This window comes from Podarcis melisellensis, assembly GCF_964234715.1.
Source record: "Podarcis melisellensis genome assembly, chromosome: 2".
Classification (NCBI taxonomy): Eukaryota; Metazoa; Chordata; class Lepidosauria; order Squamata; family Lacertidae; genus Podarcis; species Podarcis melisellensis.
Genome location: NC_138529.1, coordinates 34,034,531 through 34,058,744, shown reverse-complemented (window position 1 = coordinate 34,058,744; position 24,214 = coordinate 34,034,531). Strand labels below are relative to the sequence as shown.

The following is a 24,214-nucleotide window of genomic DNA, read 5'->3' as shown; positions in this document are numbered from 1 at the left end:
TCCCGAGGTGGTTTGGAGGCTGACGGCGGGGAGACACGTGCTTCTCCCCACCGCCAGCCCCGCAAGGTCCGGGGACAGCGGGAAGGTGCAGTGCATCTTCCCGCTGTCCCCGGACCTGGTCTGAAGGCGGGCGGTGGGGAGAAGGGCGCTTCTCCCTGCTGCCGGCCCCACAAGCGCCTGGGGGGGGAAAATAATTTTTTTTCTTTATTTCCCCCCAAAAAAACTTGGTGCGTCCTATGGGCCGGTGCATCCTATGGGGCGAAAAATATGGTAATCCATTTCACACTATTTCAGTTGAATTATTACTTTTGGATTCTCAAGCATTGGCTATTACTATAAAAACTGTTAGTGTGGAGTGTGTGATTACTAGCACTAAAAGATTACTGTCAAAACCAATAGTACTTCAGCTGCAGCTGGAGAAATCTGCTGAGAACAAGGCAGCAGATTTCTTCTTGAATGTTTGGGTCTGTACCAAAAATTACATTATTAAACATTCACTATTGACGATAAATAATTTTATTTTAGCATGACCCCTAAAGGTATCAACTCTATGCCGATAAAAGCATACAGCATATCCCTGGGCATTCAATGGGTAAGCGTATTTAAGTTTATGGTGCAATAGCTGCTAGGACGCACTATGCCACACATTATACTGAGCTACATGCCAGTCTTTTTGCAAACACAGAATTCTTTCATTAGCAACTTCTTCCAAATAATACAAACAATTTTTTTTTATAAAAACAGTCAGCCAGCCAACAGGGCTCAGAAACTTGAATAAATCCTGTATTGTTGCCCAGAAGTTAAGTTTCAAGTAGGGTATGAAGAAATGGTCTCCCTCTTCCAAGACAATAATCCCCACACATCACAAAGAACTCATAACCTACCTACTCTCAGCAGCCACAAACATCATAACCAGACACTGGAGAGACCTGTCAGGAGTAAGCATGGACCAATGGTACCAAATAGCATGGGAAACAGCCTTACTAGAAAAATTTACCAATACGCTGAAACTGACACGGGGAGAAATAGAAGAAGACGCCTTCACCCCGGTATGGCTCCCCTTTATCACATACACAGCCCAGCAAGACAACGACAAGAATCCACCAACAGCATATGAATCAATTTGGCTAACCTGATCCAAAACACCCACCCACCCCACTCACACATGAAAACAAAGTTCACCACAGCCAATCACAAACGAACAGCCACACCCAAGCCTAAGGCCAACCCCAACCTCTCTCACCACCAAAGGAACACAAGCAAATAGCAAAGAGAACCTGCACAAGTGACACTGACACAACCCCCCATTAAGTAAAACAGAAACATTGCCACCCGACTCCACCCCCATTCACCATTCCCCCTCCACCTCTTTCCCCGTTTCCTTCCTAATATAATACTAATGTCTCAACAAATGAAACTGATCTGTAGAAAATGTAACTTGAAAAAAGAGACATTGCACACACTTTTGTAAACCAAGGAATCTTTAATAAAAATACTTTTATAAAAAAGAAAGGGTCTGCCACAAAAGACATTGAACGGTGAGGTGAACACTACAAGGCATGCACTTGTGTGTGGTCTCCTCTCTCAAAAAGTATCAGTCTAGGACTCTGAAAAACATCTGCTACTAGGACCTCCCTTTGTCGCCACAACCTTCGAGAGAGGCAGAACAAGGAATCACATGATCCCATTGACAGCACCTGCAATTCGGAATTGACAAGGCAGTACGACCTGTCTATAAATCCAATTCTATTATTGGGAACTGCTTTGAGAAATATTACATAAGAAAAGGAGTACACAAATATTGTACAAATATACACCATCATGTGTAAAGAATGCCCGCATATCCATTTTACTACATGAGCACAGGCTCAAAAATAGACTTTCCTCCCACAAACCAAGTAGTTAAGCCACATACTAAGTAGTTATCAGACATGTGTCCCAAAGGCTTCCTTGCATGAGAGAGAGGGCTGTTCACATAATGAGTCTTGGATTGAGGGCATGCAAAGTCAAAAAATTACTCCAGAATGGATTATTTATTAATCACAGAAAATCTTATCTCTTAGGTTCACAACTTGGAGATCTGTCTTCTTAATATCTCAGACCATGCCCCTGTTATCACCAAAATACAATCAGGATCACTCAGAGTCAGGATCCTAAGGAAATAAGTACATTGTTTCTACCCCATTCATCCTAACATTTTCACTTCAGAGAACGTAATCAGTTCCTAGGTTTTACTGTGGATAACCTCAAATTGAACTAGCTAGCCCAATTTCAACATATATTTACTCAATGCGTCAAGCAAGTAGAAGTGGCGGGTACAATCCAACCAGCAGCAATTCCTCTGGGGTTCATATGGTTTTAAAGCGCTGCATATTGTCTTAATCATGGCAGGACCTTTTTCCTGAACAGCTATACAACTTCTTTCTGATACTACATTAATACGTCAGAAACTTAACCAAGTAGGAGAGGCACACTATTCTGCAATTATGCTACTTCCTCAAAAGCAACCCAAAGAAGCTCTATTTTTAAATGTATGTAAGAATTCCATTTATAGAACAGCACCACATTTTTTTATTCTTTTATTTTCCCTTAGTTGCTAAATTAGTCACTCACGGGCTAAAAAAACTCTCTGTTGCCTCAGTTCAATAACTGTTTCTCCAGCTTTGAAAATCAGGAACATAACCCACAATGGACCCTCAGAAAATTAAGGTCACCCAAACAGCCTCTCTCTAGTCAAATGAGAGCAGGACACATAGCCCAGGACTCATCCTTTAAGTAAATCGGCAATTTGGAACAACTGATTTAGGCACTTAGAGAGATAAAAAGTAAGAACCTCCAGGCCACAGCTTCCTTTGATAGCAAAGACTGCTCCAAGAACACTCACCTATAGATAAGATTGCTTATATAGGGAACATTTGCAGGATCATAAATAAGGGCAGCTGGAAGTAAAGTTTAAGTAAATGTGCTTTTTTGTATACGATACTTTTGTCCAGAGAAATAAAAGTTTAACAGAACCAATTGTTAATTTACATTACACATACCTACCTACAGCAATTGCAAAGTCACATGTTGTACTCCTCTGCTTATCTCAAAAAAATATAGAATGCTGCCTAGAACCCTGTGATAGGAAGTTATTCCAAGTGTTAATTGGTTCTGAACTGATGGCCTTATCAGAAATATCCAGTAGGCTGCATAAGTCATTCATTCAAGGGCTTTTCCATTGGAAAATGGAATCTTAAGTCTGCAGTATGCAAATCAACACGAATATCTGTCTGAATTTGGCTCAAATGTGTTCTGTAATTAACATGAGGCTAACCATCTGCTTGTGCATATTTGATGATCCAGTGTCTCAGTTAAGTGGAAATGCCAGTGCTGGCCAACTCTTCCGAAGTTTGGCTTGTAGCTGCTGATACTTAAGAATCAACACCTTGGCCAAATTTAATTTTATCAAAAACTTTCACCTGCTCTGTAAAGCAGAATCAACTGCCCAAATGTCAAAGATTACTAGCTAGCTAAGACAATAAACCATACTGTATGCATGGAGTAGCAAATAGGATCTGCTAAAACCTCATGGTGAGCTATCTAGAATGAACAGTAGCTGAAGCCAAAGCATGCTAGATGTTGCAAAATGGAATTTTGGAATGCCTGGATTCCAGCTGCTAAGAAAGTCAGGCTGGTAGACAGAAAGCATCACATTTCAGAAAGCTAATTGTTCCCCAAATCCTCTTTCCACCAGATACCTAAAAATCTTTGTTATAAGCAAGAGACTATAGATTTTTAGGCTAAGCACCACAGCTTACTTTCTTTCTTCTTTATAAGGCATTCCTTATAAGGCATTCCTGCATCAAATACGACACAAGTTGTTTGTTCATTTGTGTGAGCATGAGACTCATAACCAGCAGCAATAGAAAACTACTTTATACAGAGTCAAAAAATACATTCATCTAGCTCAGCATTGTTTACACAGTCTTCCCCAATCTGGTGTCCTTGGCAGTTGTTGGACCAACTGCCAGCAGCACAGCGATGATCAGGGGTGATGGAAGTTGCAGCTCAACAATGGGAAGAGATGAGGTTGAAGAAGACTCATTCACATTCACTGGGATTTTAAACAGGGGGCTTTCCAAGTGCTCCCTCTCACCCTCCACTTTCCCATACTACAGATGCTGGTGACTGAAGCTGGGAACTCTTACACTGAAAACATGCCCTGCACCACAGTCATAGCTCTTCTCCAATTTCTGGAGTCTCCAGGCTTCTACAGTGGTACCTCGGGTTAAGAAATTAATTTGTTCTGGAGGTCCGTTCTTAACCTGAAACTGTTCTTAACCTGAGGTACCACTTTAGCTAATGGGGCCTCCCACTGCCACCATGCCACCACCGCACGATTTCTGTTCTCATCCTGAAGCAAAGTTCTTAAATCTGAGGTACTATTTCTGGGTTAGCAGAGTCTGTAACCTGAAGCATCTGTAACCTGAAGCGTCTGTAACCCGAGGTACCTCTGTATCTGAAACCTTGAAGAATCTCTGAGTCTGTGTAGGCAATACTGAACTACGGTAGATAGAATTATGGTCTGTAACAGTATAAGGTGGCTTCCTAATGTTGAATCTAGCAGCTTTTGCATGCAAACCACTGCTGAACTACAGCCCCCCTTTAAATCATCACTTCATGAGAATATACACATGCTTCTATCTTAAGATTATCCTACACTGTAACATCCAACTAAATTTTTGAATTTTCTGTATCAGCAATCCAAAGTAAATTGGTTGGCACCATCTAATAAATAGCTGAATTCTAATTTCTCAAGACACCTCCTGGCATAAAAAGACCAATATGTCTCTTTCCTGAATACAACACTGATTACCATTGCATTATCTCCCTTCCACCAGCAAGACATAATTTTGCAAGCCTTGCAAAGATCAACCACCATTTAAGCTGCTCGAGACAACATACATTTTGTGGAAACAAATGAAATTGGGAATGAAGGGGTGTGGCAAATAGATGAAAGGGAAAGAGTTTCAATAAATGTACATCTGTCAAGATGACAGTTCTGGCATGCCTTGAAATAATCTTTAGCACCTAAATAAATATCAACTAATTAGTACGAAAAGATCATTCAGGTAAGTCTTGCCCACAATTTTAAGCCTCTCATTTTTATTCAGCTCTTACCATACTATTAGTATGATTTCAAAGAGATTAAATTTGAAGTGATTTACTTGATACCAATTAATCGTAAACACAGCACTGGTAGGCTCTAGAAATATTTACTGCATCACGTTCTCTGCAAACACGCTACCCCGCTCCACTCTGCCCCATTCCACCTCCACCCCACCCTTATAGTGATGTTTCAGTTACATCTTTATGATGTTTCCAGGTCACTTCCAGGTTGGTGCGATGCCGAACACAGTTGCACACATATTAAACATGCGGAAATGAGGGGTTGCCTGGGTATGTTAACAGCTCTCCCACTTAACACAACTAAAGATTGTAAAAGGGCAAAATAGCATGGGAAGGTAAAATATCAGGGGGGTTTTAAACTCTCTGACCGAGATGTTTAACATGCTTTTTCAAATGTCTTGTGAAATAACACAAGTGAAGCATCTTCATATACCCAAAGAATGTAGTTAATGCTAACATTCCCAGGCATGATGTCCAAATGAGTGGTGGCGGTTAATCTTGGAAGAGCCTGGTTGGATTCATTTCTAAACTAGCTTCATACCTAGTAAGTTTTTTTTTTTTTTTTTACACAGAAGCAGCCTTAGTTGCCCTGATGCATACTTATGCTGGGAAGAACGTCAGTTGCTAGATTGATACAGGACCTGATACAGCCCCCCCACCCCAGAGATTTTTTCTGCCTTTCAGTACTCCAACAATTCTAAACTAGAATCAGTGCTGGGTAATAATTTCATTGCAAGAAATGGAACTCTGCCTGCGTCCCTAAGCACATCCTTGTCAAAGGAATCAACCCAAAGGAGAAGATATTGACCAACAGCTATTTATTTGCTTGACATGAAAATTGTCCTACAGATCATCATATATTTAAGCATCGTCTTAAGTTAAATTATCATTATACTGTGTGCAGCATTCATCCACTTTACTGGTGATCTGTTATTGCTGCAAAATTAACTTCATTATAAGCCCTGTAACTGATGTATATTAATAATTGCAGCAATCTTATAAGTATTGTGACAATGTAAATGTAATGCTGCACTAAATTAAATTCCTGTCCTAATTTCAAGGAGGCATTAAATCTGATCACCAAGTCACCAGAGTTCATTTCACTACTGATCAAGAAACACAAGTAAAAAAAAAATATAATGACCCTTGCTATGGAATTATTTCAAGAACTTAAAATGGAATTCTTGATCCTAAGAGATTTCTGGAAACATCGAAATCACAGCCATGACATCTAGCCAAATCACAATACCATGTTACAAAATGGAATTGAGACCAAACTAGAAATTACATGGCAGATACATGTAACAATCTCATGATAGTTTTGTAATGAAAAGCAGCTGTAGGAAGTTGTGAACTTGAGTGGAAGAGTTCTGCCCCCCCACCCCACCCCGCAGAGAAAAACAGCAGAGGGAGTGTTGAAGGTGAGAGCCAGTGTGGTGTAGTGGTTAAGAGCGGTAGTCCCGTAATCTGGGGAACCGGGTTCGCGTCTCCGCTCCTCCACATGCAGCTGCTGGGTGACCTTGGGCCAGTCACACTTCCCTGAAGTCTCTCAGCCCCACTCACCTCACAGAGTGTTTGTTGTGGGGGAGGAAGGGAAAGGAGATTATTAGCCGCTTTGAGACTCCTGAAGGGGAGTGAAAGGCGGGATATCAAATCCAAACTCTTCTAAAAGGTTTAAGCCAGCACCTTTCCCCAAACTATTCCTCCTCACAACCTTTTGTGGCTACTTTTAATTATTTTCTTTTTAAAGGTCAAGGCTCAAGGGATCATTACATTTATTTGCGGAACCTCATGTCAGCTAATAGGAGCTGATCTGCTAGGCAGCCTCTAGTATGGCCTACAGAGGGCAGCTTTGAATGCTTATTTGGTCCAGATTTTGTTGGTTTGGGTATTAAAAGAAGCTTGGGGCTATGAAGTTCCTGCTAATGACTAAGAAGCTGATACTTGAAAGAAAGAAACTCTCAGTAATACAGGGTCCTTTTACAAGTATAATATTTTTTTACCAGCAAGTACAGTATTACCTACCTAGCCAAGCTTCACAAAATAGACACACACTTCAAATTCTGCATTCATTGCCTTGCACTCATGCATCTTATATTTTGTCATCATTCATATTTCTTGCAGCTTAATCCTGAACTTTATTATTTTGAATTACAGGTTTACTTTTTAAACTAAAAGAGGCAGATGTACTTCCTTTCAAGGATGCTCATTGGAGAAACTTGCCCCCCCCAATGAATAGTACAGTACATAACATACTGTGAATAGGTTTGAATCTACAAACAGGGATATATTTATAACAGCTTTACAAGATTAGAAAAGAATAAACAGTTTGAAAGAACTCTTAGATGAATAAAATACCATATTAATTTCTCATAAAACAAGTTCATTTGAAAGATACTGGCACATGTAAGACTTAATATGAAGTAGAGCGCAGGAAAACTTAGCCCGCAAACACATTTTCAATACCATACTCCTACAGCCAGGAAATCCACAATCAGAATGATAGTACCATTAATTCACCTCTGAGAAAGCAAGATCAGCCCACACAAGTCTGGTTACTTAGTTTTTCCTTTCAGGAATGCTTCGTTTTCACACTAGCTAGGCTGGGTGTCATTTAGCGTCTGTCCATACAAATGACAATTATTCCAATGTGTCCACACCAGTATCTGGTCCTAGGGCTCCTTGCATGCTCGCTTACAGAAAGAGCTGTGTTGTGGATGGGCTGCCCATTTATTTTAGGGGAGGTGGCAGTCCTTGCATCAATTTCCTCTCCTCATAAGAAATCTGAATGAAATGCTGGGTTGTGATAAGGACACTGTGGGTCAGGTTAACTATGGTTTGGTGCGTAACAAGCAGTTCTCAAAGCAGAGTACAATAAAACCATAAAACACTAAGAAATGTGGGTGGCCAAGGAGTATGAGCTTTGTCATGGGGGGCGGAGCTACAGTTGGATGGGAAACTGTCCAAATTCAGGTGAACACATTGTGCCATTCAGGAAAGTCCCTGGACACCCTGGCTTTTTGGGTGGGTGTAGGCGAGAAGGAAAGATAGGCTGCACTGCAAGCAACCTCTTGCTTCTGCAACCTGTGTATACGCAGACTATGTTCTATAAAACAATAAATACAGCAGAAAGAAAAAAATATCAAATTAAAGATCAAATGTTTGCCTAAACTTAAAGGCATAAACTGCCTGTCTGCACAATCCAAGATTTCAGATCTGACACATCTCCCAATGGCAGGGATTTCTACAAGCCCAGGACCATGAGGAACTATATAAACTGGAGGATATCTGTACCTCTGGTAACAGTGAAAACCATAACAAGGTTTCACTAGATTGGTGCTGTGTACATGATACTAGTAAAAAAAACTGTATACACCCAAACAAAAGAAAACCATGTCTGCAAATAATTAATAATAATAATAATAATAATAATAATAATAATAATAATTTATTTTTACCCCGCCCATCTGGCTGGGCCTCCCCAGCCACTCTGGGCGGCTTAAAAAAAAAATTAAAATACTGTAATACATCAAACATTAAAAGCTTCCCTAAACAGGGCTGCCTTCAGATGTCTTCTAAAAGTCTGGTAGTTGTTGTTCTCTTTGACATCTGGTGGGAGGGCGTTCCAAGGGAGGGCGCCACTACCAAGAAGGCCCTCTGCCTGGTTCCCTGTAACTTGGTTACTGTAATAAGTTGTGCCTCTTTTTAAGGAAACATTTACAAATATTAAAGAAATGCACTCTGTCAGTATCATTTGAATATTTACTGAAGATTTAAGGTTACAAATCTATGCACACTAACCTGGCAATAAGCTCTATTATACACAGTGAGAACTCATTTCTGAGCAAAAATGCACAGGATTGCTCAGTTAACTTGGGCCTTATATTGCTTGACTCCTTAAAGATGGTCTCCTTTCTGACAGAAGTATGAGAAGCAAATGTTACCAATTAATTAAATAACAATCTGGCATTCAAACTAACTGTTAAAGTATCATCAACTTAACTAACAGAAAAACTAATGTACTTGGAATCATTAAAAGCCAACTATGGCTCACTGGGAATGTATCCTGCCAGTTTTAAAAGATCTTCAGTGACTATTGATTATTTCTGAGCACAGTTCAAGATACTGGTTTTGATCTTTAAAGCTCCTAACAGCTTGGAACTCAGGTACCTTAAGGGCTCCCTACTCCTGAAACAATGTGTCTGATTGTTAAGCTGTTTCTACTCCACTGTCCTCTGTAGAGTGCCCCTACTAGGAGAGATGAGGCAGATGTCAACACAGGAGAGGGCTTTTTCATCTGTGGTGTCCTGAATGCAGAATGCATTTAAATATGCACTAGGTGTCAATGCTGCTTGCATCCAAGTGAATAAATCCAAGTGGATCATTTTCAATGTGACTGCTTTTGAATGTGCATCTCCATTAACATTCTGGCACAACCAGTCATTTTTTAAAATGAATATTTTCTTTCCTAACACACCTGATCACTTGCTTTCACTTCCTTTGAATACAGCTTTGTCAATTGGTCATAAGAAATGCTTATTTTGCTTCAGTCTAACATATTCCAAGGTATAATTTCCACACACAGGTGAAAATCCAATGATTCTTGGGTTTAACTTTCAAATCATGTGGAACTCACTGGTATTGCCTTGCAGTATAACATCTTCACTTCAGGGAACATGTCAAACTGCAATCAAACTCTCAGTGACTCTACTTCTGGATGTTGTTGGGGGGGGGAGTATTGGCATTAATAATGACACTGATTAGTCCCTTTAATCATTCATTTACAAAAATTAAGGAAAGTAGCTAAATAGAAGATGAAAACATTCAGTAAGATGTTCACACAATGCCACAAATGTATAAAGCTCTCATCTAACTGCTGTCATATGTAACAACTGCCATGACATTCTGTTATTTTGTAACATTTCTTGATTCTCTATCCCCACCCAACTCTGGGAAAACACACACACACACACACACACACACACACACACACACACACACACACCCGAAACACAGAGTGCAAAATTGTAAAATTTTTCATATGACTATGTTTCTGGGGTCTTGAGAGCCAATAAAACATTTCAAGAACTACGTATTCTTAGTGCAATTATAAAATTGCATTTCAAAATAAGCATGTCCTTATATCTATTTCCAGCGAATGCTTCCCAACGCTACAGCCAAAACTCTGTAAACAGATTCCAGGTGCCACCTCAACTCCAGGAATAGGGAAGTATGTGAGCTATTTTGTCTTAGTATAAACCTTGTAGCCTGCAGCCAACTCCTGAATAATCCCATTGACTTAATTAGATACTGCAGCCCTAGTGTGACAGATTCATAACAGAGTTAAGCCAAAGTACCTTGACTGAAAATGAAACCAAAAATGCTTCTCTGAGGAAAAAAATTAATTGCTAAAATCAACAGAATTTTCAGGTAACTGCCCCAAACAGGTTTCCCTATTAATCAGCAAGTTAATCAGCTTGACCATGTGTAAAAGCAGGCTGCTACATTGCAAAAGTAAAACCACATCCAGCAATGGAGTAAGTTTTGCTCAGTTTGGTACAGAAACTACGCCTGAATCGGTCTGCTGTAGGTAGCCATGAGGTCTGTGTTCATGGTCCCATGGCTAGAAGGAAACATGTTGCCAAGATCAAGATGCAAAATTCCAAAAAAGCATTACTTAGAAATCTCACTGAAATCCTTTTAACACCAACATTGTTCTATTTGCTTATAAAAATAGACCACTAGTTAAGTGTTTTGCATGGGAATACTCAAGCAAATATTTCACATGATCATTTTACTATGAAAGGAGACAAACATACCATGCCAATAACTACATTTGATCTTCAGCTTCTTCAGCACAATGAGCTTTGTTCACATGGAAATCTCACTGCTTTTCACACTTATTACTCCTTATAGTTCTCGTCTAGTAAACTCTTAACTGTCTCTTATTCAGGCTTTCCCTTTTAATAACTGCTCTGCAGACTGCAAGTGGAAGACCTAATGGTTGACTGATAGAATTAATATGTCATACTCATTGCTTGAACTCTTGGGGTTAAATCACCTCAAGCAGACACGCCTTTGTTTATAACTTTATTGCAAATTTGTGGTGTTACAAAAAAGGAAGGCAAATTCAGGAGTGTATTATGATTCTATGATTTCACTCACTTTCTTGCCTTGTTTACACATGACTTTAAACCAGTGGCTCCCATAGTGTGCAGTACAGCCCTCTGGGGTGGGTGAGATTACCTGGGGGGGGGGAGCTTAGAGGTACGGGGGCAGCAGGGAGGTGCTGGAGATGTAAATAACTATATGACTTCGAAAAACTGGTGTCCCTGGATCAAGTTCATCACTATCTAAACGAAATAGTTTCAATTGCATTTTCAGTAAATATGCAATTAATGGTTATTGTTTTGATGTTTTTGTGTTATTGTACTCCTTAGTGGCTTGTGCAAACCACTATTCTGAATACAGTGGACGCTCGGGTTGCAAACATGATCCATGCGGGATGCACGTTCACAACCCGCAGCGGTGCGTCTGCGCAGGCTGCAATTTGGCGCCTCTGCGCATCCGCCAAAACCCGGAAGTAACTCGTTCCGGTACTTCCGGGTTTCGGCGGTCCGTAACCTGAAAAAAAGCAACCTGAAGCATCTGTAACCCGAGGTATGACTGTACAGCAATGCTTTTTATACAGAAGGGTAAGGTAGGAAGCCCTAGAGTTGATTGTATGCAACGAAGGGGACAGTGGCTCAAAAAAGTTTGGGAACCACTTCTTTAAACCATAGTTGAAACTTAACTGTGGTTTAAAACCCTTGATTTTTTGGAGAGAAACAAGCCAACAGCCTAACTGACAAGAGGTTAAACAGATTTTCTAGTGGTCTAGGGATAAGTACCTTGCATAGCTTCTTGCTCCTCTCCACAATTAGAAGTCTAATGAATTTTATGAGAGCATAAAAGGGCAAAATTGTTCCAAATAAAAATAAAACCAGCTTTAATTGACACAGGATTTAGGTTTCCTTTCTACACATTTTAAAATAATAATATAAGTTCTGCGAAGTATACATAGCCTTGGTGACAATGCACCAGTGCAAACTTACTTCTACGTAACAGAACTGGGATACACACAAGCACAAACCATAGTTTGCAAAAAAATAATAATGGGGGGGGGAGATGAACTATGATTTGCTTAAAATCAGGAAGGAAGTGTTGTGGCATGCAAGGGAAGGTGGGATCATGTGTGCCAGGGGCACGAGAGCGGTCCTTAGGCTTGTTTAAGTAACACCAAACCATGGTTTAGCTTTGTATTTCAAGCAGCCCAATGCCTAAACATTTTATCTTTCTCACACAACCTCAATTTCTAGATTTGTGTTTTTTAAATGGCATACAAAAACTACTTTTACATTCCAGCAACAACCCCTTCATAATTATATTCCTTCCATTGTCAATACATTCCAACATCTTATAAAAGAGAGAAAATGTTGCTACCGTTTCAAGCCCAACTACTTTAACTAGTATAAGGTGTACAGCTGCTTAAGGACACAGGAACACTCCCTCCCCCCCCTCTCTGGGTTGTTATTTTGCTTTACCCAATTATCAAAATTGGAAATTTGCTTGCTTCAAATTTCCAAGATTAAAAACCCTCCTAAAATGTTAAAGGCTTAAGAAAATATGTATCTGCCTCTAAAGAAGATACAGGTATGCTGTGGATCAGCATGTCTGAACTCAGTCATCTTAACCATGTTTCATTATGAGACAATTAGACATAAAAATGATAACTGATCATATTTCAGTGTCCCTAATATAATGTGGAAAGCAGTGTTCTAAACTCTCATTGTTCTATGCGCATTTTGTAACACGGAATTTCATTGGCGTGAGCAGTTTCTGAGCTCTGAGAACAGTACTGTGCCTAAGATTTCGGATTAAAACTGTGGAGTGGAAGGAAAGGAAGACCTTTTTCTGCCTTTCTACAGAGCCTAGGGCTTGCCGATCAGAAGGTCGACGGTTTGAATCCCCACAATGGGGTGAGCTCCCGTTGTTCAGTCCCTGCTCCTGCCCACTTAGCAGTTTGAAAGCACATCAAGTGCAAGTAGATAAATAGGTATCATTCCGGCAGGAAGGTAAACGGTGTTTTCATGCGCTGCTCTGGTTCGCCAGAAGCGGCTTCCATGCTGGCCACATGACCCGGAAGCTGTATGCCAGCTCCCTCGGCCAGTAAAGCAAGATGAGCGCTGCAACCCCAGAGTCGTCTGCGACTAGACTTAATGGTCAGGGGTCCCTTTACCTTTTACTTCCAGCTACTCTCCAAAGACTAGGGAAGAGACCCTGTTAAGAATATTAGGGAGGGAGGGAGGTAGGGGAAGGACTAGATTAGGTAGGGAGGGAGGTAGGGGAAGGACTAGAAAAATGAACATAATATTTTAGCTGCAGTTCATTAATTTTCAGCTTTGTATTCTTGTTATAAGACCCTGATGTTGGGAAAGATTGAGGGCACAAGGAGAAGGGGACGACAGAGGATGAGATGGTTGGACAGTGTTCTCGAAGCTGCCAGCATGAGTTTGACCAAACTACGGAAGGCAGTGGAAGACAGGAGTTCCTGGCATGCTCTGGTTCATGAGGTCACGAAGAGTTGGACACGACTAAACTACTAAACAGCAACAATTCTTGTTATTAAAAAGTGTGCCTAGATATTCCATTGTTGCACCCATAACCTTGGTTTAAGGTGCCATTTAGCTCCTAGCTTTCATATCTCAGTTTCTAACGCTGGTGAAAAGTGGCTGTCAGGTTTTTCTTCTGGGGAAGGCAGATTCAAGCAACAATAATGTTTCTTCAGGGAGATATCTACAGTCATCAGCAACGTGTATAGTAACGATTATCTCAGTTCTCAAAGTTTTCACTTTGCAAAGACAACTGTTTAATTCCTCACAGTAGATGAAGTCATAACACACTATTAAATACACATATTACTAATTACTTCATAAATATGCATGCAAGGAACAGTCCAGCAAGAAATTCCTTATACTTATAAGCAGATGTTTAGTAACTTTTTGAGAGAAGGGATCAAGGACAGATTACAGTCAGCAGAACCAGAAGACACATGGTTCTCTCATTGCAAAAACAACAACAACAAAACAACAACAACAAATAAATGCCAAAAGTATAAGCAAATGAATGCCAAGCATTACATTCTGTGAACACAAATGTGTTTGCTGCACTAAGGCTGCAATCTTAACCCCACTTACTCCTAAGTAAGCTCACACTTACTTCAGCATAAGCTCTGATTACTATAGTAAAATACGTGTGATCATGCAAAGAATAGACTGCATTTGAAACATCAATTTGCAAAGTCTATCAGCAAGTCTTGTCTGAGCAAATTTTTTCAAGAAAACTGATTTTTAAACCTCACAGATGAGTTCAGTAAACTTTAAAATAATCAAAATGCACCCACAAGGCAAAAATGAAAAAACACACCTATGAACTGTATTCCTGGTATCATTTATTTCACCATTTGATTTTTTTTGTGTGTGTTACAGTCATACTTGTAAACTAGGCCTGATATTAAAATTGGTTGAGTCCCAATTGACCAGCAGAACAAATACCCAAGCAATTTTGCACAACAGTTACCGTATGTATCCAATTTATTTTATTGTTCAACTTTGCCTGCTTCAGGAGTGTACCACATTCTGGCTAGGAAGCCATTAATTTCAAAACTTATTAAATAAATGAGCATTTGCATGGAGGAGGTATACTGGAGCAAGCTACAGCAGCAGGATCTTCTGTGTTACAAGTAAGACAACTCTGCACTAACATTTGTTATCAGTTAAAACACAGTGACCGCTTGTAGCGGTATTACTAGCTCTGAAGCATTTTATTGATTTACAACATTTTAATTCCACTTCTCCATATCCTTGAGACAATTCACATGTCCAATCAAAAGTATGCCCTATTGAGTTCAATGGGTTTAGTCCAAGGAATGTAGGTACAGTGGTACCTCAGTTTACGAACTTAATCCGTTCCGGAATTCCGTTCTTAAACCGAAACTGTTCTTAAACCGAGGCGCGCTTTACTTAATGAGGCCTCCCGCCACTGGTGCCCTTCCACCATTTGGATTCTGTTCTTAGACCAAGGTAAAGTTTGCAAACCGGGACACTACTTCCAGTTTTGTGGAGTTCGTAAACCAAATCGTTCTTAAACAGGACTGTTCTAAAACCGAGGAACCACTGTATAGGATTGCAGGCTAAGATAGATGGGTTGCACTTTTTCAGTTCTAACCTGGCTGTACTGCATTTCTGGCCAATTCTGTGCCATATATTAGCTTTGCATTATACCACAAGACACATACAAAAATGGAGGCTGTTTCTAGCATAGTACCACTGTCCCACAACACTATGCCAAGGTACTAGCATCCTTTGTGGATTTGCACCTGCAGTGTAATGTTACAGAGGTTGGTGATGTCACCAGTGGCACATAATTCACTGTCTGGTCCAAAATACCTGCATTTGCTTAGCCAGTTATTCACAGAATTAGGTCACAAGAGAATTTACCAGGATTTCTGAATGGAGTGAAAACAATACTTTCCTCACACAATTGCCACAGAACACCAACAGGCCATTTATTTCAGCACTCAGTATCCCTTTGACATTTTTCTACCAAAGCATTTTGTACTACAGCGACTGAGGAAAAAACACTATTTTATGCTCTCTCTTTTGTTACCATTTCCCCCCCTAGAATTATAGCAATTTACTCTACGTAACGTTTCTCCTGGGCTTGGCATCCTTCACTTCACAAAACACACACCACAGCTCCCCTTATTCTTGAAATGTTAACGGGGCATCTCCTGAGAGAAAGACAAACTAACCCAGTGCCAAGGAAGAACAGCAAAGAAAGTCAAAGCTCTGGCAAAGAGCAGCTTAGATTTTATGAGATGGTCCCTTTACTCTAGAAAAGACAGTTCGAAATAAGATAAAGGATCTCCTTATTTGTGTTTACCACAAGCCCACGGCCATTAACACGAGGTTAGTACTTAAGAAAGAAAGCGAAGATTATATAGAAACATAGTAAACTAAACCACTTGTTTTTCCAACATTTGACTTCACAACCGTCCTACTTGGCGGCATGGAAAGACGCATTACCGTTTTACTAAGCGGAAGAAGGCAGAGTCGAGATAGAGAGACACTACCAAGTACAAAACAGATGATTTGGGGAAAGGGGGGCGAGGAAGATTACAAGAGGTACCCACTACCCCCCTAAAGTCAACGTAAAGGGAGCCATGGGGTGCGCGAGCCGCAACGCATCATGGGTATCGCGCGCCTCAGCTTGTGGGGTGTGTGTATTATGTATGTGGGGTTGTTCTTGCGCGCGCACTCGCGCGCGGGAACGGAAAAGCGCGCGGCGGCGGCGGGGGGGGTGTCAGCTCCCGCCCCGCCCCCTCCCACTCAGGCGAAATTCCACCGGCCCAGGCCGGCCACGACCGGTTCCAGCCGGTTCCGGGCGGGCGGTTGGCTTCCGTGCGCGCGAGCCGCACGCTGCCCGCTGACGTCAGGCGTGTGTGGCGCGCGGGCGGGTGCCGGGCGGAGGGGTGCGGCGGCGGCGGTCGCAGCAGCAGTAAGTGGCGGCTGCGGGTGTTCTCGCTACGTACGTGTAGTGCTGCGGCTTCTCGGGCTGCGCCTGGAGCGCGCTGGCGGGCGCCACCGGCCCGGTCGCGGGAGGCCCGGTCGCTACCGGGCCCTTCGACATGCTCCTGCCTTCCACTCCCTCCGCCGCCGCCCGCTACCACCGAGGAGGAGAGCTTTATTATTCACTCTGCGCGGTCCGCACGGAGACCGCAATGCGCAGGCGCTGCCGCCGCCATTACCGCCCCGGGTTACCCAAAGCATGCTGGGGCTTGTAGTCCCGGTGATGGCGGAAAGTCCCCCTTTTCTTCTACTAGGCTTCCGGCCAATGAAACTACAACTTCCAGGGGTGCCCTGCGCTCGCTGCCCCGGATTGTGCAACAGCGCGGGGTTTCATAGGAGTTGTAGTTCGGATGAGTTCCTCCATGGATTGCCATCAAGCGGATCTAAGCAGAAGCAGCGCTATGCAAGCCTCGAAGCGTTTTGAACAATTTAGCCGCACGTAAAACTGATACAGCCCGATCCAAACGATGTTCACTTGGAAGCAAATGTCAGTAAGCGCAGATGTAGGAATGCAGATGTAGGAGTCTGTGCACTAGTTCTTCTGGTAAAAAACTGTAGGATGTTTATGTAGTTTTAAGATGGCAAATCAGTACTATATGCAATTCTGGTTGAGAACGACAGCTTCTATAGTGAAAGAAAATCGGGGCTTTAAAACAGTTGATTAGACGAAATCCTTCTCATAGAATGTTTTGCTATCATTAGAACAGGATGAGCTATTGTCTGCTGTTGTGAGGTGTCTGAGTAAATATAATAGTTTGTCATAAACTATGCTACTTACCTATAAAATGGTTAAACCTTTACAGTAATAACTAGATATGTATAGCCATGGTTAATGCAATGACTTTATTGCACATAAATTTATTTACATAGAACATTTCAGAAGACAAGGTGCTTTACAATTCCTCTTTCAGTTGTGTAGTTGGCATGGGTCAAATCATATGCAGTACTGAGTACAGTGGTACCTCGGGTTAAGAACTTAATTCGTTCTGGAGGTTTGTTCTTAACCTGAAACTGTTCTTAACCTGAAGCACAACTTTAGCTAATGGGGCCACTGCGCCGCCGCTACACGATTTCTGTTCTCATCCTGAAGCAAAGTTCTTAACCCAAGGTAATATTTCTGGGTTAGCGGAGTTTGTAACCTGAAGCGTATGTAACCCGAGGTACCACAGTATCTTCCTTCTTAGGTATATTATGGTAGCTTCTATGCAGCACACTGCTTTGTATGTTGGCTTGAAAGTGATCCATACACTGTTTAGTGTGGCTTAAAGTTTGCATAGGACTGAAGTCTTATGCTCCCAGACTTTTACAATATTTATTCAGAAATGAAGCCATTTGGACTAATTTCCAAGTAAACTTTTGGGCTGAACATGTCTTTTAAACTTTCTTTAGAAGGGTTGGAGTCTCCCCCCCACATTTTTAGGCTCTTTATGGCAATATTTCAGGTACAATGTTGTATCCTGTTAGTGTTACATATGGTGGTGAGAGTAAGCTTGCTTATCCTTTAACATCTGGAGTCAAGGAGTGAACATGAGGACTGGAATACTCAGTTATTGCCCAGTTTGAAACTGGTTATGACCAAAGACACAGCTTAATCCTATCTCCTATTGTATTTGTGATGCAAGCACAGGCTGACACCACAACATGCGAGTTCCCAGAGAGATCACAGGTGCTACATTCTTCCCTGGTCCTCCTATTGCTCCGGGCTAAGCCATGGCTTGGCCTAGCGGTGTCCTCCAAAGCCAGAACCACAGTTTGTCTAGAGCAAGACAAACCATGAGCCCAGGTTCAGACATAGTAAGCCAAACCATGGCTTAGCTGATGGTAGTATGGCAGGTGGACGACCAGGAAAGCAGCACAGCAGCCCCAATCCCCTCCAGGAACTTACACATTTACACAAAGCCATGCAAACTACGTTGGTGTGGAAATCAACTAGCACAGAAAGGTGCTTGCCCTTAAAAGCAAATGGGAAATTGCTTTGATTCCGTTCTTAAACAGGGCAAAGCTATACTGGAATTAGAAGCCAAAGATATCCTGGACTGGTGGGATACAAGGAATTGATTGCCTCTCTCCCCCATGTTATAATGCTTCTGTTATTGGTAAGGGATATGCTTCTTTGAACGTAAGCAGCAATGATAGTGCTATTTGAGTGAAAGATTGCCCTTGTGTGGTGCTGGGATCTCTGAAGCAAGTCTTGTGCTATCAGCAGCAAATCATAAGTTTATGGCTGGGTGTTGGTAGAATAGTTTCATCGCAATACGATTTTCTTAGACTTATATTCTTATTGATAGGTGTGCAAGACAGACTTACTAATCTTATACAGTTACAGATAGGTAGCCGTGTTGGTCTGCCATAGTCAAAACAAAAAAATTTCCTTCCAGTAGCACCTTAAAGACCAACTAAGTTAGTTCTTGGTATGAGCTTTCGTGTGCATGCACACTTCTTCAGATACACTTCAGTGTATCTGAAGAAGTGTGCATGCACACGAAAGCTCATACCAAGGACTAACTTAGTTGGTCTTTAAGGTGCTACTGGAAGGAATTTTTTTTTGTTTTAATCTTATACAGTATGTCGAAAGGCTCCCACCTCCGCTAGTTAACTTATTTGTCTATCTCACTCTTTATGTGTATGGGTTTTATAGCAACCAAGTGGTTTTGATAAATAAATAAATATCACAAATCTCTAGTCATTAGTCCTACTCCTGCAGACTTCAATTTAGTTCATTTGATCTAATACACAAATGCCTTGAGGAACCCAATAAATCATTTATTGCATTGTTATTATCATTAAGGGGGACATACCTATGTGTCCAGTTTGTCTCATTGTAGACTGACCAAATAAGTATACCATGGCAAAGAAAAAGAGGAAAGTTAAACGTATTCAATAGAACAATAATTAGTATTTTATTGTGCAATCAATTTATAAGCATTTAGACCTTTTTTCTAATGGGAAGGGGTGTGGCAGTGTCGTGGTGTCTGTTCTGTGAAACTTGGGTTTTCTAACACCACAGTAAATTATATGTTTACTCAGAAGTCCCACAAAGTTCAATAGTGTTTACACCGAGGAAAGTGATTATAGTACATACACTACAACTAAATAAAAATAAGTACACAAAAGTACAACTATTTTCTATGTTTGATGTTCAGTAACAAAATATAGTGCTTAAAATGAACAGCATTTGGTCACACCTGTTTGGAAATGCAAATGTTGTGCATCTTCATGCCACACGTATTAGTAATCTGTATCACTGTAATAAAATTTTTGTGAGCCAGTGGAGGAGCAGGATTACATAAGGTGTGCAGTATATGTCCCATTGTTTATATCTTTAATTTCATCTTGATTGCACATATAAAGTAATTTCAGCACTGAGTGTGAAACAATTTTGAGATGCGTCTTCCTTTCAACAGAAATGCCCAGGCTAGTAAAGATTATGTAATTGGTTTTGCTGTATCTGAAGGCGTTTTCAAACCTTACCAACAGAGTCTGTCTTTTTTGGTACTATTACCTTATAGAACACTACGATTAGAAAGAATAATAGACTTGTCAAAATTGCATCCTGTTAAATACTAGAACTGTAGGATTAATTAATGTACTCATTAGCTATTGTGTGATCAGTAATACATGAATTTAGAGAATGCAATACCTGTGCTTTAATAGAATCAGGTATATTGCTTTTAATTAGGATGCACTTCATATATAAGATGTATAAGAAAATATGTCAATAGTTTTGACATATCAGTAGTCTATACTTCTCATTGCATTTCACACCAGACTGCAGTATTAGGCCCTCATACTAGAAGCTGCAGGGAGTTTGTATAAAGAAGCTAAAATCACTTAACATAATGTGTATTTGCTAAATAGGAACTTTTCATATTTTAAATGTTTTGTTTTGTAAATATGTATATGTTACTTATTGCAGGTATTTATTTGATCATTCAAGCCAGCTAGAGTACCAAATAGAGTAATAGTTTTCCTACCAAAGTATTTGTATTTTACCCACTAAATTTGATTAAGAAATATTTGTCTTCTATATACTGTTAAATTGAAAAAAATATAAAATTTGTAACCTTAGTATATTTGAGTTATGATTATGTGAAGGGTATTTTAAAGGGGCGTTTTAATCTGTGTTCTGTGCAATATTGTTTAATAAATAATCCGTGTTCTGTGCAATATTGTTTAGAAAATAATTATTTACTTATGTTTGAAGTTTCCTTTTCCTTGGTCTGACGCTAAACAGTCAGATATATTCAAATACGACTGCAACCTTCCTACCTGGCTTTACCATTTCCCCTCCTACAATAATTTATGTGGCAGTATTTCCTTCTGTTTACCCGCCTCATTCAGCCTGGGACACTCCAAACGGACAGCTTTTCTTTCCCATTGACTTTCCATTGTGGAGCTTTGCAACAAAAAGTAGGATCCAAACTATGTTTTCTGCCGGCCAATCACAACCTTCTCCTGGGCTCCAATTCCGATTGGTCTGCTTCAGCTCACGATGTCCAATCGGAGTGTAGCTTTAGCAACCAATCGGCTGTCGAGGTTTCATCCAATCACGGCCGAGATTCGGGGAAACGGCCTTTGTGTCAGTTAACGTCACGGCGCCAACGGAGGTAGACTCCAATGGCTCCGTGCGCTGCGTGTCTGTATTGTGAGGTCATGACGTTCTCGGCCCCCTCCCTCTATAAATACAGTGTCCCCGCGCCGGGGAGGGGACAGTTGCGGGTTCGTTGGGGAAGGAGTAGGACGTGTACCTCGCGGCTGGTAGGAGCGGAAGTGTTTTTAAAGGCTCCGTTCCCGAAAGTGGTGAGTTTCGGCTTGGGGCGGCCAGAGAGGGGGGCGGTGGGTGGGGGCGGGGAAGGTGGACGTGTATTTCTCGTATTTTGGGCCGTGTTTCGTGAGTGGTGGGGGAGGGGTGGTGAAGGCCGCTTTGTTCCTCTTCGCCCGCGGTGTGTATGTCTTGGGGGGGAGGGATGAAATACTCTGATAGTCGTAGTCATGGCAACGTAACTACCGGCGGGGGTGGAATGGAGCGGAATCGTGGCTTCGGTTCTACTACTACCGCGCGTGGGCGGGAGGCAGCGTGACTCCTCGTTCCTGTTCCCCGGGGGAATGTCCTCCATTGGCCGCCGCGGAGGGAGCAGCGCCCAGACATCTGCTACTACTCGTCTTGCGCTGCGGTTCCTCCGAAGAGTGGCGGGGAGGGAGGAGGTTAGTGGAAACTGGCACGAAGTGGTAGGGAAAACACTAAAGAGTCAGAAGGGAGGGTGTTAGGGCTAGCGCTTCCGTTGCTAACCTCTCGTTTGCTTTTTTTTCCTAGAAAAAAAAAGTAAAGGGAAATGGCCCGTACCAAGCAGACTGCCCGTAAGTCCACCGGTGGCAAAGCTCCACGTAAACAGCTGGCTACCAAAGCGGCTCGGAAAAGCGCTCCCTCTACTGGTGGAGTCAAGAAACCTCATCGCTACAGGTAATTAAAGGGAGGGAATAAGAACATCTGTCTTTTTTAAAAAAAAACAGCAGTGAATTCCGGAAAGCAGGCCGGGGTTCATATATATGCACTTAATAAGGGTTGTATTGACAGTACCTTAAAGTAGTCTGGTTTAGGGAAGTGGTTGCCCACTCCGCAGCACACTTTTCGCCGTTTTCATGAATGCTTTTCTGCTGGCAAGATCTGAATTTAGATATCACAGCTTGGGGCCTTGTTCACACTATTCTACCAATTTTGTAGGCCTGGTACTGTGGCGCTGCGAGAGATTCGTCGTTACCAAAAGTCCACGGAACTTTTGATTCGCAAGCTTCCGTTCCAGAGGCTGGTAAGGGAGATTGCTCAAGACTTCAAGACAGACTTGAGGTTCCAGAGTGCAGCCATTGGTGCTCTGCAGGTATGAGTGTGTTAATAGTTACTTTTAACCAGGTATGCTGTGGGGGAGTGGGGAAAAGGGCTAATTACATGTACCAGTTCATGGTTTCTAACACTGTCTGTCTTGTTTTAAAACAGGAGGCTAGTGAAGCATATCTGGTGGGTCTCTTTGAAGACACGAACCTGTGTGCCATCCATGCCAAGAGAGTCACCATCATGCCCAAAGACATCCAATTGGCTCGTAGGATACGGGGGGAGAGGGCTTAAGAGGAGGCAGTTTTTATGGTGTTTTGTAGTAAATTCTGTAAAATACTTTGGTTTCAATTTGTGACTTTTTTTTGTATGAAATTGTTTATAATATGTTACATTTGTACTTAAGTCATTCCATCTTTCACTCAGGATGAATGCTAAAAGTGACTGTTCACATAAAAACTCAGTGATGTGAGCGTTGTTGCTCAACAGTGACAAGTTGCTAATATGCAGAAGGGATGGGTGATCTTTCTTGCTTTTCATGCATGTTTCTGTATGTTAATGACTTGTTGGGTAGCTAAAATTGTAAGGTACTAGAATTGATATAAATGTGTACAGGGTCTTTTTGCAATAAAACTGGTTATAACTTGATCCAAGTGTTTAACAATTGGGGCTGTTAAGTCTGACCATACATCACTGTGATAGAATGTGGACTTTCAGAAGGGTAAAACTACAAGTCTTAACCACAGTGTAACTTACAGTTTCCTAAAAACGTAAACCTGGCAGCTATAGAATACACTATGTGCATTTATAATAGCTATTTTATATATTGTAGTGTCAACATTTTTAAATTAAATGTTTTACATTCACCCAAGGAGTCTTGTCATTGTTGTGGGGAAAGTAGTATTACTATTTTGTCTTATACTATCCCTGCTCAAATCAAGTTAAGCCTGTTCCTTGCTTGGTATGCAACTCCAATTACGGCAGAAGCTTGCTGTACTTATGTAACCTAGAGTGATTAAACACTTGCTAATTTGGAAAATAGTTTTCCCCACTTCTAACTTATTAAATAAACAGAACACTATCAGACTTGGTGTTTTTAGGCCTACTTTTAGTGATCAAAGTACTCAAGTGGTATAAATTTGGTCTTGAGTGTTAACACCCTATCCTTGCTGCCTTGGTTGGTTACTTCATGTACCCTTTTTCTCTTACACTTTTGGATTTGTTTTGAACCAGTTTGAGTGATCTCGCCATTTATATTTTGAAATGCAGCTTCCATTTCTATAACCAAAGCAGACAATCAGGCTGTTATTTTTTGGGGAGTGGAGTTAATTCTTCACCTCGGCTGCTAGTTGACAGCCCCTGGCAGCAAATAACAAAAGTTAAAGGTGTAAAGGGGGTGTACCGAAAAGTGTATATACAGTGTTCTTCAGATTCTTATTTCTGATTTCTTTAAACAATGTAAGCACAAAACTAGTAACGCTACACACTGAAAAACTGAACTGTCATAGTAAGTTATGCTTGACTCATTACATTGAATCTGTCTCAT

General features: G+C 41.2%; 2 protein-coding genes across 3 annotated transcripts in view; one reads left to right on the top strand and one right to left on the bottom strand.

Moving 5' to 3' along the window:
- UNK (unk zinc finger) overlaps positions 1–17,902 on the bottom strand; it is a 52,532-nt gene extending 34,630 nt beyond the window's left edge. Inside the window, exon 1 of one of the 2 annotated variants that reach the window (XM_081899637.1) lies at positions 16,805–17,902. In XM_081899637.1, coding sequence (XP_081755763.1) covers positions 16,805–16,902 — 98 coding nt within the window. In that variant the 5' untranslated portion in view covers positions 16,903–17,902. The remainder of the gene's footprint in view (positions 1–16,804) is intronic. The other variant, XM_081899636.1, reaches the window with a different exon arrangement.
- A 4,253-nt stretch (positions 17,903–22,155) lies between these two features.
- Positions 22,156–23,534, top strand: H3-3B (H3.3 histone B). Its single transcript, XM_081899958.1, has 3 exons — positions 22,156–22,302; positions 22,564–22,717; positions 22,834–23,534. Exons 1-3 carry the CDS (start codon positions 22,175–22,177, stop codon positions 22,960–22,962), a joined length of 411 nt encoding a protein of 136 aa, XP_081756084.1. The 5' UTR covers positions 22,156–22,174; the 3' UTR covers positions 22,963–23,534.
- Positions 23,535–24,214: the final 680 nt, after the last annotated feature.

What these genes read in the sequence shown, in the direction of transcription:
- H3-3B (XM_081899958.1), top strand. Translation starts at nt 22,175, where the DNA reads ATGGCCCGTACCAAGCAGACTGCCCGTAAGTCCACCGGTGGCAAAGCT. An exon ending in AAGAAACCTCATCGCTACAG is followed by an intron (nt 22,303 to 22,563) that starts GTAATTAAAGGG and finishes CCAATTTTGTAG; the next exon opens with GCCTGGTACTGTGGCGCTGC. An exon ending in CAGCCATTGGTGCTCTGCAG is followed by an intron (nt 22,718 to 22,833) that starts GTATGAGTGTGT and finishes GTTTTAAAACAG; the next exon opens with GAGGCTAGTGAAGCATATCT.